This window comes from Tubulanus polymorphus, chromosome 4, assembly GCF_964204645.1.
Source record: "Tubulanus polymorphus chromosome 4, tnTubPoly1.2, whole genome shotgun sequence".
NCBI classification, from domain to species: Eukaryota; Metazoa; Nemertea; class Palaeonemertea; order Tubulaniformes; family Tubulanidae; genus Tubulanus; species Tubulanus polymorphus.
Window position 1 is genome coordinate 9,492,361 of NC_134028.1, and position 16,490 is coordinate 9,508,850.

General features: G+C 40.3%; 1 protein-coding gene across 1 annotated transcript in view; it reads right to left on the reverse strand.

The window, feature by feature from the left end:
• Positions 1-481: 481 nt before the first annotated feature.
• The window catches only part of LOC141904288 (heparan sulfate glucosamine 3-O-sulfotransferase 6-like), a 28,924-nt gene continuing 12,915 nt past the window's right edge, over positions 482-16,490 (reverse strand). Inside the window, exon 2 of the mRNA XM_074792867.1 lies at positions 482-1,714. Within this exon, the coding sequence (XP_074648968.1) occupies positions 1,099-1,714 (616 nt within the window). The 3' untranslated portion in view covers positions 482-1,098. The remainder of the gene's footprint in view (positions 1,715-16,490) is intronic.

Genomic DNA, 16,490 nt, shown 5'->3' on the forward strand with positions numbered 1-16,490 from the left:
AGCATCCTGTCATGGAGTCAACTGCTCCGACTGTCATGATGCTCTTTGTTTCTTGTTCACATAAATATTATAAGATGCCATGGTGCGAGGTGAAGCATCTTCAAAGATGTAGTGTCTTAACTGGAGAGAGATTCAAAATTCACATTCTTCAGATGGAAGAATATCCCTTATACAAATACTACCATAGCCTAACCTCGACATATTTTCTTTTTTTACAAATAAATAGTAATTATCATACCTCAATGTGAGGTAAATTAAACATCTAGAAATGCAGAAAAAACATAGTGACGGTATATGTACATTTGCAATTGATTCATCAGAACTTGTGAATTTGGAAGATTCAGTTCGGCCGTTCCGAATTGCTAACGACCAACTCGGAACTATAATCTTCAGTTGCCAATCCGCAACTGCCGAACGGAATCTAGTGATATTACATATCGGTGCGGAGTGAACAAACAACTGGATTTTCCACACCCTAGGAATTACACTGTAATAAGCAGGCTGATGACAGACTGACCAACCGACCCCGAGAACCAGATTGATTCAAAAAGAAAGACATCAAATTGACGAAACGACATTTTTCCGAAAACGGTTCTTAAAAGGATCAACCCGTAACGTTCCGAGGAGTTGGCATACAAATTGACAAACACAAGAACATTAATTTTTAATAAATCAAGTCCAACTAGTTCCGCGGTAATGATAGAGTGCCGGTCGAATCACGACAAAGACGCAAACTATCATCTGACAATAGTTATTGTGACATGGCGACATGTATTTTATCGCCTAGAGGGATGGTGTCTACTGGGTAAATAACGGTTGTAAACCATACAGAGACAGCTAAGTTCCGGACACACTCCTCGCAACACTTTTACGGACAGCATCTCATTAACGACGTGTCCAATGTTAATTTTGACATCTAACTCATAAGACAAAACGCGTTATATTCCCATATACTTTTGAAATCACGATAAAGGCAATAATAGTTGGGATCACATTGTACATAGTCAATATCGATACCACCAATGGCATAATAGTATATAATATCGGAAATACATAGATTCATCTTGATGTAATGTATTTGTGTCAGTACCTTAGTATTTAGGGCCATCCAAAATCTTTGTTTACGGTCTGATAGAATTTTTGATTAAATGGTCTAAAGAAATCACGTAGTCTCTGTAATGCCTTCGGTTCGATGTGCGGATGCTGGCGACCTTTAGTTTTCCCGAGACAATGGGGAGTCGCGTTGCCTTCGCCTTTCTTCAGGCAAGGGAATCCCTTTGTCTCGTTGAAGTAGAAATGTTTTTCACTTACGATACGCTTCAAGCCTAAAAAGTCTTGCACATCGGCCATCACCCCGGCAGGGTCTGAAATGAGTCTTTCGCCGCTCACAAAATGCATTTGTTCCAGAGGGAAATGTCTTAGCCAGCGTTCTAAATGTTTAGCGTACATGCCGATCCTTATGGCACCCCACGATGCATCGACTATAGTCGAATTGTTCAAAAATGCCATTTGTTCGAATGGTTTTTGTGATGGTCGCTTACTGGCGGTTTGAGTGTAGTCAGATATTGCCCTCGTCACCGGATCTCGAACTACTATGATTAGTTTGACAGCTTTAGACATGGCGGCGATGCGTTTTGGGGCGCCTTTAGTGACGAAATAGCAGGGAGTCTTCTCCATAGTAATCTGGCCTGGTAACGTCGGCGGCATACGGCGTCTGCAAGATTTAACAAAGTAAAAATCATTAAGACAATATTTACGAACGTATATAACATAAGTAGATTCTTAGTAAAATCAATTTTGAAAAAAAAATATGTATGGTATCAAATGATAGCAGACAGCGTTTACCAAAATGGTGGATTCACTAATTTCAATACATAGAGTTATCTTGGTTTGATCTTGGAGTAATCATTTGACTTAAATGATTACTCCAATTTTTGATACGCCCAGCAATCGTTGCAACGCATGACTAATCTCAGATCAAGGTTGTGATCGTATTTGGTCACGAATCTACATGATCAGTGTCAATTTTGACCGGCATTGAAACTGAATAGTACGTTATGTACATTTCCTGACATAGATTTATGAGCTGTATAGTTTGAATTCATCCGGCAACATGCTAACTAACTTCGACTACCTTCCTTTTTGACAATCGTTTCATAATTCCTGCATTACGACTGGACATTATTACATTATTACATTACTAAAGGCGACCACTCTCGATATAGCTCCTTAATCGTGATATTGGTATTAGCGCCTATAATCTAGAATCATTGTCAAATGTCATGTATTTCGTGTTGTCTAAAAGCTGCACAAATTGCGCGTTTAACATCAGCAGCAGAAGAAAAACTCTTCGAAAAAAACATTCTAAGACATTGTTTCCGTGTAAAAGGTCGATGATTCACCCATCCTCCGGAGGTTGACAAAAATTAAAAGAACTATGTCTCAGTCTATCTACTACTTTATAGAAAAATAAAAATACTATGACGCGGTGTAGTGTTGTCTAGGAAATCACGACGTAACTGCGTGCGCACACGCGATCGGCAACCGGAAGCCATTGCATCGTGCAAACCGGCACCGATCTCACGTAAGAGCATCAATAGTTGATGGTTTTTCAACTGGAACATTGGAGGATTAGTCACGCGCAAACAGTTACGATATTGGGACCTTGTACCCATGCTGTGTCGTACAAGCTAGTTTCTCTGATGTTATTTTTATCAGTTTCCTGAACGATTGAACGAAACGTTTTCCACGATATGACTAAAATTGACATCGATGTATTGACGTCCAAACAAACGGCCGTAAATGTAGGTTGCACTATACACAAACACACAACATATCAACGGTGCGGCGAGAAAAATCTCTAGTCCATAAAATACCTCGTCAACTGGCAAGGGACAAGGAAATAATTTGCTGCATGAAGCCGAAGAGCGAAGAGCAAAGGAATGTTGCCGCTTAGCATAAGAATGCAATCAAACCGAAGAGACCGAGACAGATATCGCAGCAGATGTCCAAAACCAAATAAGCCGGCTAAAATGTTTCCGTTGAAATCCGACCTAAATCGAAAGAGAGCGATGAAATACTCGTCGCGTAGGAGGCGGTGTATCGGACAAAATGGCACAAAATTATGTCACCTGAATAGCTCGCGCAAAAGCCGGAGACTCGATGACGTTGTTGTTTGTAAGAAAAAAGGATCAAACTATTTTCGAAGTATTGTTCGAGCTATTGTGTAGAGGTTTGTGAATTCGAACTCTTTTAAACGGGTTATTATTGTAGTCGAGCTATTGAATGAGGGGTGGTTTAACTGACAGGGTAAACGCTTGTAATCCCATCAGTGAAGAGCGATGAACACACAGAATCGAGCCAAAGTTTACTTTAAACCGGCTGGAAGAAATTCCGGACCGGATTAACGCTTTCCGCCAATCACCGAAGAACCGAAACGCATTTTCTAGGTTAGTCTTTATCGGCTAGGGAATCACGCTTGTCTTCATCTCTGTGAGCTTCGATCGAATTTCACGCTAGAATGGCATTTATATATCTCACTGCTGAAATGGAAACCAATTTTTTTAATGTTTACTATGCTTCGAGAGATTTGTATGTCGGTGCTCATAGCCTCGTCTGGGTTATATACGGTGACCTTTCTGGTCGCATGAACTGTTTACGAAAAATCCCAAAAATCTTATTTTCTTGTTTCAACATAGACTAATGTTCATCCATCGGTAAAATACCATACAACTTACCCACACAAATCCGATTTTTGACGCCGTAAAAACCGTTACAACAATGTTTATATACATTGATACCTAGCATGCGTTATTCAAGGGGTTCTGTGTGAGTCCATGTGCACTACGTCATCAATATTGGCGTTTCAAAATAACGATTACCATGAATTTTGGCGTTTATTTTGAAATCTGATATATTTCATAACGCTTATTTCATTTTCGATGAATTTTATTTATCATTTTTGAGAGGGTGTGTGCACTATACGTCATCGATATATCGGGGCTGGAATGGTTGCCGGTCAATTCAATTCAATTATCGATATATTCAAATTAAAACAACTGTATAGATCCTTAGCATTATACATGTATAATGCATAACATATTATCAATTGTCGATAATAGTACGCAATATATGCGTTATTTCTCAAGGCGTCAATTAACTATCAAGTTCGATTTCTTGTTACGTCGGTTGGAGAGAATATCTCGACTAGAGAAAAGCAGTCAAGTAAAATATAGTGGCGCCAAACTACCCGTTGTTTAGGCCGATAATCCTCGGTTGTGATCTCATGGATAAGTATACAGCTGGGCAGGTGATAAGTCACGTGAGATAAGGATAATACTTGTAGATGACTGAACAGCTGAGAGACGTCAGGTGTAACAGATAAGCGTCATCTAAACCTCGGTGAATTTAAGCCCTCACTGTGAGAACCAGTTTGTTCAACAGCACTTGCACGAATTTAATCTCGATAATAAGCACTTAAAGTCAAAGTTTCCCGCAGTTTCGGGTCAACAAATTCGTGTTTTTTTATTCGCGGAAAATGAGCTGGCATCTGTTGAGATAGGTGATGTCTATAGAGCTACGATCGCCTGTGCAATAGGTTCATATACATCGGGGTATAAAAGTCAAATGTCTACCGACGATAAACTGAAATGCCACTTCCATACACTATAGTGATAACATTGGGAGTTAAGCGGGTTACAACGAACCACGAAAAACCATTTTTCAGAAATCGAATAAAATCTCTTGTACAATGTCTTTGCATAGGTATGTGGAAATGGCATTAAATTAAATTCCAATTCAAATTTATTCAGTAAAACCATACAATGATTACGACTGAAGTAAACAAAACGATAGTACAACATTACAAGCAGTTGCAATATTCTACATACGATTATGAAACTGAATTTCATAATAAACGAAAGGGAGAGGGAAAAAAGGATACAACAAAATGTATACACGCATACAAGTGCATCTTCGAACTCTTCAGGAACTGCGAGCGTATTAGCCGTCACAACGCTACGATTTACCTTCGTTTCAAGAAGGTCCATCAGAAAGGTCCGCATTTTAATTAAATCGAACTGCCCATTAAATCGGTAACGCTTGGCCTGAACTTCGTTATCCATGGTAGAATGAGAGAGTTGGAAAGGTTGTGTATTTTGCTTTTAATTCTCGATAAATAGAATTCGTTTTTAATCTCTTAGATTATGTATATAGTGGCTTTAACACTTATTCGTCAATGATACTTGTAATTCGAGATTAATAATTGAACGGCGTGGATGAAAGTTGTTCAAACCGACGATTCGGAAGAACCTAATCTCAATTTCTCCGCGAAGTGTGCGGATAGTTCGGACTGACCAAAGACGGCAATCAGTAACATTTGTATTCACAAAATTAACTGATACCGTCAGCGAATGAAAGCGCTTAATTGGGTTACTTGTTCCAATATTACTAAGTTAACCAGATCTCAAACCAGATCTGAAGACAGCAAAAATTGTATTTCGTTGATGAAAGACTCGTTCAAGTGAAGCGCACTAGGAAAGTAATCGAACTGGTCTTCGGTTCAATTGCGTTTCGTGATCTTGCTAGTCATCTTTGATTCTTGGCCGAATCGAAAACAAACAGCTTGCTAATCCGCCTCGGGCGACGAGAATATGAGATAACTGTTGATTTGCAAGGCACGCCGCGCTGCTGGAATGTTAGCTGTTGATTCCGCGAACTGTCGAAATGAGAAATCGGGAATTGCGGAGGAAAAGTCGACGCACCAACTAAATCTTATTGATATGATGCAGACAGAAAAAGTCGGTTGTTCGTCGTCTTGGGAAAACGGTAGCTCTTTCTGTCTGAGATATCACCGGTTAATGCGCGTCGAAATATATTCGCTTGGAAAAAGGGTTCCTCCTTATCATACCCTCGTATTCATAGTTAACATTAAAAAATGTGTTGAAATTCCCTCGATCGCATCCGCCGAGCGAGAGATGGCACTTTCGCTAAAACAACCTCATCAGTCACCATACAATAGAGTATGATAGTTAGACATATGATCTACGTTTTGTATTAAGTAATTGCTACCGCAGGCACGAATCATCCGTAGCACTATCCCTGATTGCAGTTTTAGATGTGTGACGTCAAACCGTGGCAAACATTGGTCACGATGCGTCGTGGAGGTTGTTAATATGTCTCGCATTGGTTCCGATATTTGCCGTACCCATGAAACTATTACAGAAACGGACACGGCGACAATTAGCCGCGGCGGTCTGTTGATATTTTTAATCGTGGTTCTGCGTCTGAGTGGAATAAACAATCGCTCAAATGGACACATTTACACACGCAAGGGGTTGGTTGATGTGCATACGGCTTAAGTAACGATACTTTAACTTCCAATACGTTGTTCGCATTCCGCTGGTTTGTTATGCATTGCAGGGGCGGATCCAGGGGGATTCGAGGTGTCTGGAATCCACCCTGAAAAAATGTCATTTTCTTCTAACACTGCTGTTCCCTCATACGTCACTAAATGTTAAATTTTGCTGATCAAATGGAGGAAAATGTATCTAGAGGCTTCTATTTTTTTTAGAATTCAGCATTTAGGAAACAAATCTATCTTGGAATCTCCCATGTCCAATCCTGGATCGACCTCTGCATTGTAGGTATATTTGCAGTAGATCCGCTGTTCTTACGATTCTGTCAAGCTATTCAGACTGATGGCATTGCGATCAACGCTTACCATGTGATTTCAGTAACTCGATTTGTAACTCGGCTATAGCCTCTGGCGGTTTACGAATTTTCAATAGCTACTACAATATCCTTAGAAAGATGGATGCCGACAGCGAAAACGAAGACAACTAAACCCAGATTTCTCAAAGGACAAGTTTGTGAAAAATAGCCCGCATCGGCAGGTGGTTCGGTATCGTATGGGGGTCCAAACTATAGTATTCAAGTGATGGCCTGGATCTCGAGTGGGGTACTTGAGAAAATGTCATTTCGACAACCATTTTAAAGCTGAAATGAACCTATTTCGGCGTATGATACTTAGCCCTCGGCGGTTCTCGGCGATACAATGCTCATTCGGCGGCACAATGCTCAGAACCAACACCTTTCCATTTGGAGTTGTGATATATGAATTCATCAATGGCGATCATTTGCCAATGCAATTTGAATACGCTAAAGTCTATACACAAAACGTTCAAACGTCTAACGAGGATAAGATGATCAGATTAAGGAGATTAGAAATCCATTGGTCAAATATTTACCGTCTAGAATTACAGGTTATCCCTAATTGACAACAGAACTGAACTATAAAAGGCATATGTTTGGCATTTGTTATGTACACGTGGTCGTTTGTATTACATGAATACAGGATTTGAATGATATTAATGTGGAGACTGCGATAATTGTTATTTTGGAACAAATTTGAGCAATTTAATCGTGTAGTCCTCACGCAAAGCGGCAGATGCGTTAGCGGCACTTGTGTTCTGACGCGTGCAAGGAAATGTGACAGGGACATGGACTGAGGGCCATAAAACAGTCGACGGACAGTACCGGTCATCTGGTCCACTGGATTATCGGAACATGGACGTTAACTCTAGTTTGTATTGCCCCGTGTCAGCCTGTTCCAGGGACCAGGTTGTATCGCTGTCCATAAAACATCAATAGTTGGGTTGGCACCATCATTATAAGCATGGACGTGTATAAACTTGTCCATGCGCATCCGCGGTTATCATATCTAAGAACAAGTATTATGACAGATTCAATGAAAAAAAAAGCCATGATTATTCTAGTCTGAACGATAAGAGCCCGAGTTTGACCAGGCGGGCGAAATACACTCTGAATTGGCTCGGGCTTAGAATATCGACTGAAATAGAACTGGATGCCTCGTAGTAAAGGTTTATACGGACTACGAGGCAGTACGCGCTGAAGATGGATGAAACTCATCTCTGAGCGGTGGATGTAACAGTCAAGAGACATCGCTTATCCATTATAGAACTGCGCAGAAAATATAGATTTGTTTATATGTGGCGTAGATTATTGATAATTCTATATGCGCGGTGTGTTGTGACATTAAGATCCTGACTGATGATGACACTGCTGGGTATTAACTAGCTATCTCCAACAACACTCACCTATATAATTATATGCGCGGCGTCGTCATTAGGGTTGATATAGCGACAAAATGTCGACAACCTATTTCTTTTGTACTTCCCGAGCGTTAAATACGAAAGAAGAAAGGCGGATTTTTTCGAAAGACGCAGCACAGTAGCAAGAGAATAGTATATCTCACCTCCAAACACAATACAAACATAATCTGCGACAACCCAACCCGTTACGATTGCTCCAAATTTGCTAATACATCAACTTAACGTTCATTATTCATTATTATCGTTATACATGTATTTCCCCCAATTACAATCTAATTTTCTTGTAATTTCTCTAGTACGAGCTCATCTGTTTCTCATCTTTCTCTCCTGCCTTCTCTCTCTTTCATTGGGTGCCTGCGCTAGCGGCCTACAAGGCTTTGCAAGGCCCACAATTGAAAAGCACTCTACAATTTTGTAAATTTATATATATTTTTCTTTCTCTTTTTTCGGATTGTTTAAGTTGTAATAATGTTACGTTTTTCTGTGAAATAAATTGAAAATAATAAAGATGAAAGTAAATAGTGGTCGTCTTGAACTTAATTTGAGTTCAACCATGGACGTGTAAACTAGGATATATATATACGTCCAAGGGATTGGGAACCCGCTACCCACGCGGGACTCGTACATATCCTCAAACAGCGTGGCATCAAAATCATCAATTCATTAATGAAACTCGTTACTCGGAAAATCTACTTTAATTATCTAAATTCACTTTCGGATGCAACAGAGTGTTCGTAACAAGAGTAGACAACCGCTAGACTCGTTAGAAATCGATTAGAGGATTACGGAGAGGAATATCATTTACGTACGTCAGTGACCAACGGCAATCGACCGGTCTACAGGGGCTTGGTAAATATACCTTCAGAAAGATGAGCAACGTAATGGCTGCGATGATCAGCAAGCATCGTAGCTTTTTTGACTTCGTAGAAACGGGTCACAATAATGTTTTTATAATACATTGATAATTACTATGCGTTACGTATTCAAGCGGTACTGTATAAGTCGATGTGCACTACGTCATCATTATTTGCGTTTCTAAGTAAAATAACATTTGTGAATTTTGGTGACCGTTTGGTTATCAAGTATATTTCGACTAATTCTACATGACTATGTCATTTTCTATTCAAAAATTCTCGTGCCTTTTTGATAATGAAATTTTAGTGGATGTGCCCCACGTCATCAACATCGGGGCTAAGACTGGTCGCCAGTCGATTCAATTCGATTGTCGATATATTCAAATTCAAATTAACTTTATTGATCCTTAAATGTTATGCTTTACTATTTATTGCCGATAATGTTAGGCGATTTTAACGCGTCATTTTTCTTCAAGGCGTCGAAAGTTAGTTTCCTCGTTACTTCAAATATAAGTTCTAAACCGCGTCTGTTGCATAATGTTGTGTACGGCGGCGGTGATCGTGTATCGTATCGCGCACACGAGTCGGTTCTTTTACTGAAACGTTAATTAACCTCGAGACCGAACGCAATAAATCGACGTCGCCGCGTTAACTTGAGAACAATTTCAGATCGAGAACAACAAGACTGAGAGAGAGAGAGCGCGCGGAGAGTGAAGGAATGGCTTGTTGATTTCTTCATTCAATTTACATATAGATGGATACGGGCTGATTTATAACACCGGGAACAAGCCCGACGCTGTCACCTTCTCAGTTATAAATAACACGGTTCATATACAGCTACCATAGTTTGATGCCGTTACATATATGTAAGAAATCGAAGAAAAATTATATGTAAGAGCCGAAGAAAAATTATACTCGAGGAATTAAAACTGATCTTTCTGATGTAGAATGATGTAGTCTAGATAATATTGCTGAGTTTGTACGAGGCGATAAACCCTTGCTTAAAGAATCTGGAGTTGGGCTTCTTAACATGTATAACCCTATTGGGGAACCCACAACACCAGCTATCTCACCAGATGGCGTGACGAACACTCGGTCATACATTGTCAAAATTCGTTCATTTTCAATGAACTTTGAGCTGAATCGATATATCATCAGAGCACCCACCAAAATATACAATGAATTCATTTTTCTACTCATATATCGGTATAGTTTCCATTAATGATTCATTTTTTGAAATGTAGAAGAAATCGTTCGCGGAAGACCGATTAACTACTAGCGAACCTGGTGGATTCCCGCCCGCCATACGTGGAATCCTCGAAAGCCGCGTGAACCCCATTTGCTACAACAATCAAAGGCATCCGACAGAGGGCGCCAGTTGTTATCGTTTGCAATTCAGGCAACTGCCATTCGTTAAATCTACGGGGTCGCCTACAATTGATTTGAATGGTTAATAGCATAAACGATTAGACACAAAATGTCATTTTGTCGTCTATAACACATTCATATATAGAGTAACTGTAGGTCTATTCAAAACGTGTTTTAAAGGTTTTATACGAACCTACTAAATAACGATGACTATAGCGGCTTTAGTGAATAGAGGCACTAGACTTGCCGAGAAACGAACACAAAATCCTCGCTTGAATGATCGTATAAGTGTACAAGTCTAATAATGGATTCGTTTTAACAAGATTTCTCAGGCTTTGCCGTTTGTTATTTTGTGTTTGGAAGCGCGTTTGTCGTATATGCAAATTCATTTCCTTTACACCTCGAAGACAAGCGTTCGGAACAAAAATCAACATTCGTGTCAACAGGCCACTTTACGAATGGGGATTGTGCCGCGACAGTGTGGTTAGAAATAACTTTTGTCGTCGAATCGGCTGTTCATATCCTCAAGCATTTCGGTTGAAATTATCATGGTGAAGTGAAGGTCAGAACATCTATAGAGTCATTTTAGAATGTATATATACCATAGATAATGAAGATGTGCACATGCATCACCACCCATGAAAATACGAATCTAAAAATTGGTGCACTTAACACGTGGTCCATTTTGAACTTGAGGTCCACTATCTCTGAGCTAAAACCACATTAGCACAATAATTCTAGCCACTGCAGAAGATAAAACACCGCGTATAAATACTAATTGCGGTTTGCGCATTTCCCAATCTGTTCGGTCGTCGTATCTAATACTTCATTTTCAAATTTAAATTTCTCTTTGATTCAATTTGAGTAACGTTAATTAGCCCGAGGCTGGGAGACTGCTCACCATCTGTCATGAACCATCCATCCACCGCGGATTGTCAAAGGTATACAATACGTTGTATCCATAGAAACAAACACAATCGTTACAATTGCAATTGGATTTTTTACTCAAATTCACTTCCAGCAAACGGGTTTACAGGTTGCGCATCCCATTGTAATGATAAGACGACATCTTATATCCATAAAGCGTCGTGATGGGGCTGGCCTTTACCATGAATCTGATTAAGCTATTCGTGAATAAAGAAACTACTATATAAGCTGTAATCCCGAGATGCCTACAGTCAAAACATAAACAGTTTCAGAAAAAATAAAGATATCCAAGTTCTCTAAAAACGATGCGTATCTAGCCTCGGGTTAGGGCGTTCGTGAAAGCCACGTTTCACTGATGACGTAAACACAAATATCTCAACGGTTCGGTTAAAAAAAGAGATAAGCCCGAAAGACGATGATATACGTAATAGTTTTTTTTCTCAATGATTAGCCGGGAAATCGGTCGATGATTGGTGCGACTGCGCGGCCATTGAGAACTTAAGCCCGGTAGCTTCGAATTACCATTTCCACAGTTGGACTTTTGACACGAAAACGCACATCCATCCAGAATCCACAGTCCAATACATAAACCACGTATACACCGGGAGTAAATGGACTGAATTGATCTCGGCAATAAAAACGCACAGAGACAGCAGCATAAATCACCGATGTTCATCTTAATGTCGGAGTCAAATTTTTAAGCGGGGGTTACACACAGCTATATCGCTGATTGAGATATCAGATAATCAATCTCATTTCTCATGATACACTAGATTTATCACCTGGTCATAATCTATATCCAATCCTATTATTATCCCTGGCTCTCATATTATCATCATTAATGTCATGTGACGGAGCGTATATGAACAAATGGCTGTTTTATGGGCCTAAAACGTCCCGGGTTATATGAAATCCGCTTTTAAATAATTTACCCGGCACTCAGGGCAAATTGGTTTCACCGTCTACCAGAATTGTTGAAGTTTCCCGTGGCTTTTATTGCTGTTGTTATCAAAATTATGAACAAGGACTGCATGATGTTTCGTCAGAATCCAGGAAATGCTTTTATTCAATCAAAAAGAATTTTCGCGGTTGTCTGCGACACGCTGTGACCGTACACGAGTAGGAGTGTCCCATACTATGTAGTAAGGCTAAGCACAAATGAGGGCAGTGAGGGATCCACAACCGGCTGTGGCAAATGAGGATTCCGCCGGTGGCAAGCGAGGATCTAATAGGTGGCAATGACATTTCTCAACATATTTGATTACGTCTAAAGTTCTGCAATAGATAATCACAAATCACGCTATAAACCCTTAAGATAAATCTGGGTTGTTCCTTTTATAGTATACGCCACCTGGTGGGATAGCCGGTGGACGGGGTGCAACGATGCAATAAAGATAAATGAATTGAGCGACGGTTAGATTGAAATCATGTATCTGTCGCCCTAGCCGCATTACTACTCCACGTCAGTGCTCCACGTTACGGTAACGTAAGAAAATAATCTAAACTAAATTATCCGGCGACGATAAATTTGCGACGCTCATAAAGCCGCCATTATTGTGTTTACAGCGCACTGATCTACAGACGACCGCAGTTGTCATTACGTCATCAATCATTGTCACTAGACGATATATATTACGAATGCGCATGAAACAATGACGTCACGAAAAAAGTAAATCGCCTAGGAAACTGACAGGTTAGTAAATACAGGGAGATAGCAGTGCCTGTGCGATCCAGGGTTTTCAAAGGGGACCGGACTGCTGTTGCAAGCCATTCAGCTGTACGGCAAGACGATTATGAAAATTAGTCATTGCCATGCATTCTGAGCGTTTTTGGACCCATATAGCCAGCCATCATCGTGACCTCCACACAGTTATCAATTGGTGTCACCAGAGGGCATTCGGGGCTCGAAAAAGAGCACCGCTCATTGTTCTTCATGCCTAAGAGAACGAAAGAACTAGTTCAAGGCGACCATACATGCACATTTCAAGGTACTACATCCTCCTCCCCCAGTGGTTTCATATGCTGGTGGTTTTTTTGGTCTGCGTCGGGATAGCTATAATTACCCACTTCTAAAAATGATGGAACAGCGTTATGCGTACGTACGTACGTACGTACTAAACGAACCTTGTCGTGCTGTGCGATGGAAGTTTTACTATTCCTTTCGGCAATCATCTCGTTATGGCCACGAATCAGCGATGGCACTGTTCGGTGACCCGTGTTTTATGATATGGGTCACTATATGTGGCAGATGTGACTCGCGTACGAATTGCAGGTGTCTCAGAGTTATTACTACTGCGGCGCGGTATCACATGTTGAAATTATCTAGCAAGTAGACAGATGTTATTACGATTCCAATTACGATTACTTTATATATCAAAGATTAATCCATTGAACGTCGACGTATTCGATATGTTTATGTTGGCGATGACTTGAGTTGCGCTAGAGCGTACGCAACCAAAAACTGCGTAGCAACTGGCGAATTTCAAGCCCTAAGGCCCGTTGCGTAGTCATGGCTTAAGGCCCCCGCACACTAGCCGAAAACTGCTTACGCAAATGGCGCAGCGCAGTTTTCGGCTCGTGTCCGGGGCCTTTAGTCTTCCCAGTCTAAGACCAACTTAGTTCTATAGCCAATTTAACTTAAGACCAGTTTTCAGATTTAAAACCACTTTTCGACCTAAGTCACGACTGTGCAACTGGCCCCCTGAAGCCAATAGTTCGAAAGCCCTGGTTCGATTCCGACCCTTAATTACATGAAATATATTTAACCATGGCTATAAAAGTGATAACGACAAGTTTGAGATATCTTAAATGAATACTAAGAATAATAAACTTTTATTATTTCGCGAAATCATTAAAAACAATGTGATAGATAATTCACGTTAGAGAAATGATATCGTTATCGGTTATAATACAATTGGCGTCGGATATCTCATCGTGTGAGAGTCTCAAGATAACGACAGATCGACGACGACATAGCGTTAAAACTGTCAGCATCGATGAATGTTTCTTTTGAGAGAGAGCGAGAGAGAGAGAGTGTGTGTGTGTAGCCTGTTGCAGACGAGTCGACGCGCAACACGTTAACGTCTTCTAGTTGTATGTGTTTTTTTATCGCGAACACACACAGCCCTACGGGAAGCGACTGATTGAACCTTCACAAACGAAGTTACCGTTAAATACCCTTGTATCGAGACCCGCGTCGCAAATTGCCGCCGCTGTCTTCGCGTCGACGGCGAAAATTGGTCTGCTTGTGTATATTGAATTTATGAAGGCGAGATGCAAGTTGCTTTGATGAGCTGAGCAGCGTAAGTCTGATAGAATAAATACTGACTGCGGTTGATGGGTGTTTGTTCAATGTTGAACGAATTGCTCTTTTTACTGGTGTAATCTACTTCGCATCTCCTCAGCCTTGTCGACTACAGATGTTCTTCGGAGATCTAGGATCCTTCAACTGACGGAAGAGAGGTATACTGATTTCAGCGAGCCCGAACTGACAGCACCAGCTATATAGAGCTGTCTCCGGGGTCATAAATTATTTCTCAGCCGCTTCCACAAGTGCTGCTCGTCATTTAGAAAACTGACAATACCTCCTTCAGGCCAGGAAAGTGACCGCCTCGTTAACGGATAACTATAGAGGCTGACGCTTCCGTCGTGAAAAACAAATATAAATCGACCCATGATGACAATCATTTAAAAATCTATCAAAATATAAAATTCTACTTATTCAACGGACTTCCCGGCAATCTAAAGCCATCCTATTTTTTCATAAAATTACGAAATTTGCCTATCTTTATATCTATAGAACCTGTGTGTGTACATGGCCTTCAGCAACGTGCGTTGACAAGCCACATCTGCTGATATTGAGTATAGCGTACAAAATTCGGACACCAACGTGCGCTGGATTTGAAGAGTCCAATAATCGATTTCGGATCAATTTTTATGTACACCATTTCTATAAGCCAGTAAACCATTATGAATGTTATTGCGTGTGACACTCACGTCCAAGTTAAAATGATTTAATAATAAAACGTCGTGCACAAATTGAATTCGGCCGAAAAATGAAAAAAGAACGTTCGCGTTGCAGTCTTCTAAATTCCAGTCGTTCCACGGGGATTTGTATGGAATCTGTGTGGCTTTAAGATAGCAAGCGAGGTTTTTAGGACCACCCCTTTGCCAATGCTAGTAGTTTTAGTTTGGAAAGTCGGCTAAATCTTAGATAATCCACTACATATATCGGAAAGACGGCAAGGGGTAAAGGTATGTTGATAAGACTTAAACCGTGCAATCAATTCGACCGGTTTAATGTTATCCAAAGGAATACCCAGAGTCGATATACCGCGAGCTGATGAACGGTTTTCCAGAGCCAGTGGTACATTTCACTATCCAGGCTTCAAAGGACATTGGCGAGGGTGACCAATATCTGACAACTGATGTTTTGTTTAATGATTGAAAAGAGCGCCCGTATGTCATTTGTATCGGTCATTTGTATTTATACATATCATATGGTATACTAACCCTTGTTGCCAAAGGTCAATAAAGTGTACCCCCTGTTCCCGGGGCTAGAAAATGGCCTTTGTTTCCCGGGGACGGCGATTGTAAAACGTATAGAAACCAGCCAAATGACTAACATGGTCGGTATATTAGCATTATTATTGCGAATGTATATAGAACTAAGTTTGTAAAACGCTTTGATTTATCGTTAAGTCAACACTTAATCTCATACGGGATGATTGTGTGTCGAACGATTAACTATTTGATGTTTGAGTGCTTTATAACGACACACAAAACTGGCACAAGCAATTCATAATGATTGACGTTGAGTGTCGTTGACTGGTTTTAGTCGAGGAACATATCCACGTCTCTCCCTTTTTCCTCTCTTCAAGTCGCTTGTCGTTGTCATTATTCGTGACAACACTAGTTGCGGTTTCTATATAAACGTCCTCAAATTACCCGTTACACCTCGTGTACAAATTTCATCGCTCTATAAAAAGAATAATCTATATGAATTATATCAATAAGAAGCCAACCGACTTCGAAATATATCAGAAATATGTAGGATATCTATATATGTGATTTAACTGGCAACATTGAGGAGGCGGCGTATTATAGAGTGTTTTTCATTCCAGCAAAATGAGAAAAAAAAACCGTATACACGCATTACATTGCCGAATAACTGGTGAATAAAGAAGAATGTATCCGGACAAGTAATCCG